The sequence below is a fragment of the Clupea harengus genome, chromosome 7 (assembly GCF_900700415.2).
Source record: "Clupea harengus chromosome 7, Ch_v2.0.2, whole genome shotgun sequence".
NCBI classification, from domain to species: Eukaryota; Metazoa; Chordata; class Actinopteri; order Clupeiformes; family Clupeidae; genus Clupea; species Clupea harengus.
The window spans coordinates 27,816,884-27,819,383 of record NC_045158.1 but is presented as its reverse complement, the minus strand read 5'-3'; the positions used below and the strand labels follow the sequence as shown (position 1 = coordinate 27,819,383).

Sequence of the window (2,500 nt, the reverse complement as noted above, 5' to 3'; positions counted from 1 at the left end):
GAGGCTGACGGAGAGGCGTTGCTAAACCCTGGCGACCCTGGCACTCCCAGGCTGCTCATGGGCACGGCGCTGTACCCGCCGCCCATGCCGCCCGCACTGGCATAGCCGGACTGCTGAGGCGTGGAGGCAGACGGGTACCCCCGTGGAGAGAGACTACTGGAGTTACGCATGTAGCCTGCGGAGAGAAGGGAAGAAGGATGGAGGAAAAGAAAAAAGAATTAGTGTCTTCTAGAAAGGTGTGTATGAGGAGGAGTATGTATATATATATATATTATGGGTTTACAGTTTCTTTGGATGACAGTGATAAATAAATAAATAAATGACGTCAGAATTGTGCAGTGCATGTGTCAGTCACTGTCCTGGGATTATGATATTGTATCTGATGAGCTGATGATGGGTGTACATCAGTTTATGAATTTGCATCTGCATGTGTCTGTGTTTGTCATGTGTATATATCAATGTCTCCCTCACACGTGTGTGTGTTTGTCTGTGTGTGTCTGTGTGTGTGTGTCTGTGTGTGTGTGTGTCTGTGTGTGTGCGTGTGTGTGTGTTTGTCATGTGTGTATCACTGTCTCCCTCACACGTGTGTGTGTGTGTGTGAGTGTGTGTGTGTGTGTGTGTGTGTGTGTGTGTGTGTGTGTGTGTATCACTGTCTCCCTCACACGTGTGTGTGTACTCACCCTGGCTGGCACTCTGTGGGTCGGACAGGCTGATGCCCAGCTGCGGGGGGTAGGAGCTGATGCCCATGACGCTGCCGTGGGCTGGCGAGGAGGGCAGGGCCTGGAGCTGACTGTGGGGCCGTGGGACGCTGTAGAGAGCCTCTGCTATGTCTGCAGCCCGCTTCATAAGCATGTCCTACACACACACACACACACACACAGAGACATGTGTCAGACACATACACAGACAACATGCATAATGCTGGAGTGTCTCAAGTGGCTGCAGGTGTGCAGTGACATTATAGTGAATAATATTGTAGTCAAATTGAAGTGCATTGCTTGGCAGTACCTGATTACTGTGGGCATTCCCATACAGTGCCTCCACCAGATCTGCTGCTCTCTTCAACAACATCTCCTACACACAGAGAAATCATGTTAGTGTGTGCATGTATGTGTGTGTGTGTGTGTTCAACAACATCTCCTACACACAGAGGAATCACATTAGTGTGTGCATGTATGTGTGTGTGTGTTCAAAAACATCTCCTACACACAGAGGAATCACATTAGTGTGTGCATGTATGTGTGTGTGTGTTCAACAACATCTCCTACACACAGAGAAATCATGTTAGTGTGTGCATGTATGTGTGTGTGTGTGTTCAACAACATCTCCTACACACAGAGAAATCATGTTAGTGTGTGCATGTATGTGTGTGTGTGTTCAACAACATCTCCTACACACAGAGAAATCATGTTAGTGTGTGCATGTATGTGTGTGTGTGTGTGTGTTCAACAACATCTCCGACACACAGAGAAATCATGTTAGTGTGTGCATGTATGTGTGTGTGTGTGTTCAACAACATCTCCTACACACAGAGGAATCACATTAGTGTGTGCATGTATGTGTGTGTGTGTGTGTTCAACAACATCTCCTACACACAGAGAAATCATGTTAGTGTGTGCATGTATGTGTGTGTGTGTTCAACAACATCCCCTACACACAGAGGAATCACATTAGTGTGTGCATGTATGTGTGTGTGTGTTCAACAACATCTCCTACACACAGAGGAATCACATTAGTGTGTGCATGTATGTGTGTGTGTTGGCCTGTGCTTGTGTGTATGTTTGTTAACTAATTTCATTGACGGGCAACGGGCAAAGCAATGAACAGCCAGCAAAGTCTGCTGGGTATGAAATAAAGCTAATTTAATAACATGGAAAAATCATTTTGATGAATGAATACCATGAGCAAGATCCTATGCACACAAAATTGTGGATCAGTGCAATACTCCCACATGCTTTAGTTCATGTTTGCTTTAGTGTGTGTGTGTGTGTGTGTGTGTGTGTGTGTGTTTGTGTGTGTGTTGTGTGTGTGTTTGTGTGTGTGTGCGATGTGTGCGTGTGTGTGTGTGTGTGTGTGTGTGTGTGTGTGTGTGTGTGAGTGTGTGTGTTGTGCATTCACCTTTGCTAGTTTGTCTGGGTCTCCTGGGTGTCTTGGAATGACTTTCTGAAGCCTCTGGAAACCGTAGTCTATAGTTGGCTCATTCAGGGCTGTATAAACACACACATTGATACACACACACAAGGATTAACCAACAAGCGTCTTTCACATGATGTGTGTGTATGTCTCCATAAGACACAGACAGAGAGACAGACAGACAGAGAGATAGATAGACAGACAGACAGAGACAGAGAGAGATAGAGAGAGAGAGACAGACAGAGAGAGAGACAGATAGAGAGAGACAGACAGAGAGAGAGACAAAGAGAGAGTGAAAGACAGACACAGAGAGAGAAAAACAGACAGACAGACAGAGAGAGAGAGAGTGAAAGACAGACAGAGAGAG

The 2,500-nt window shown here is 46.1% G+C and overlaps 1 protein-coding gene across 1 annotated transcript in view; it reads right to left on the bottom strand.

The window, feature by feature from the left end:
- Positions 1-2,500, bottom strand: part of ebf2 (EBF transcription factor 2) — a 31,501-nt gene that overhangs the window by 1,174 nt on the left and 27,827 nt on the right. Inside the window, exons 11-14 of the mRNA XM_031570026.1 lie at positions 2,119-2,207; positions 1,009-1,074; positions 681-855; positions 1-175 (exon numbers count right to left, since the gene is read on the bottom strand). The exon at positions 1-175 is cut by the window's left edge and continues 11 nt beyond it. Coding sequence (XP_031425886.1) covers positions 1-175; positions 681-855; positions 1,009-1,074; positions 2,119-2,207 — 505 coding nt within the window. The remainder of the gene's footprint in view (positions 176-680; positions 856-1,008; positions 1,075-2,118; positions 2,208-2,500) is intronic.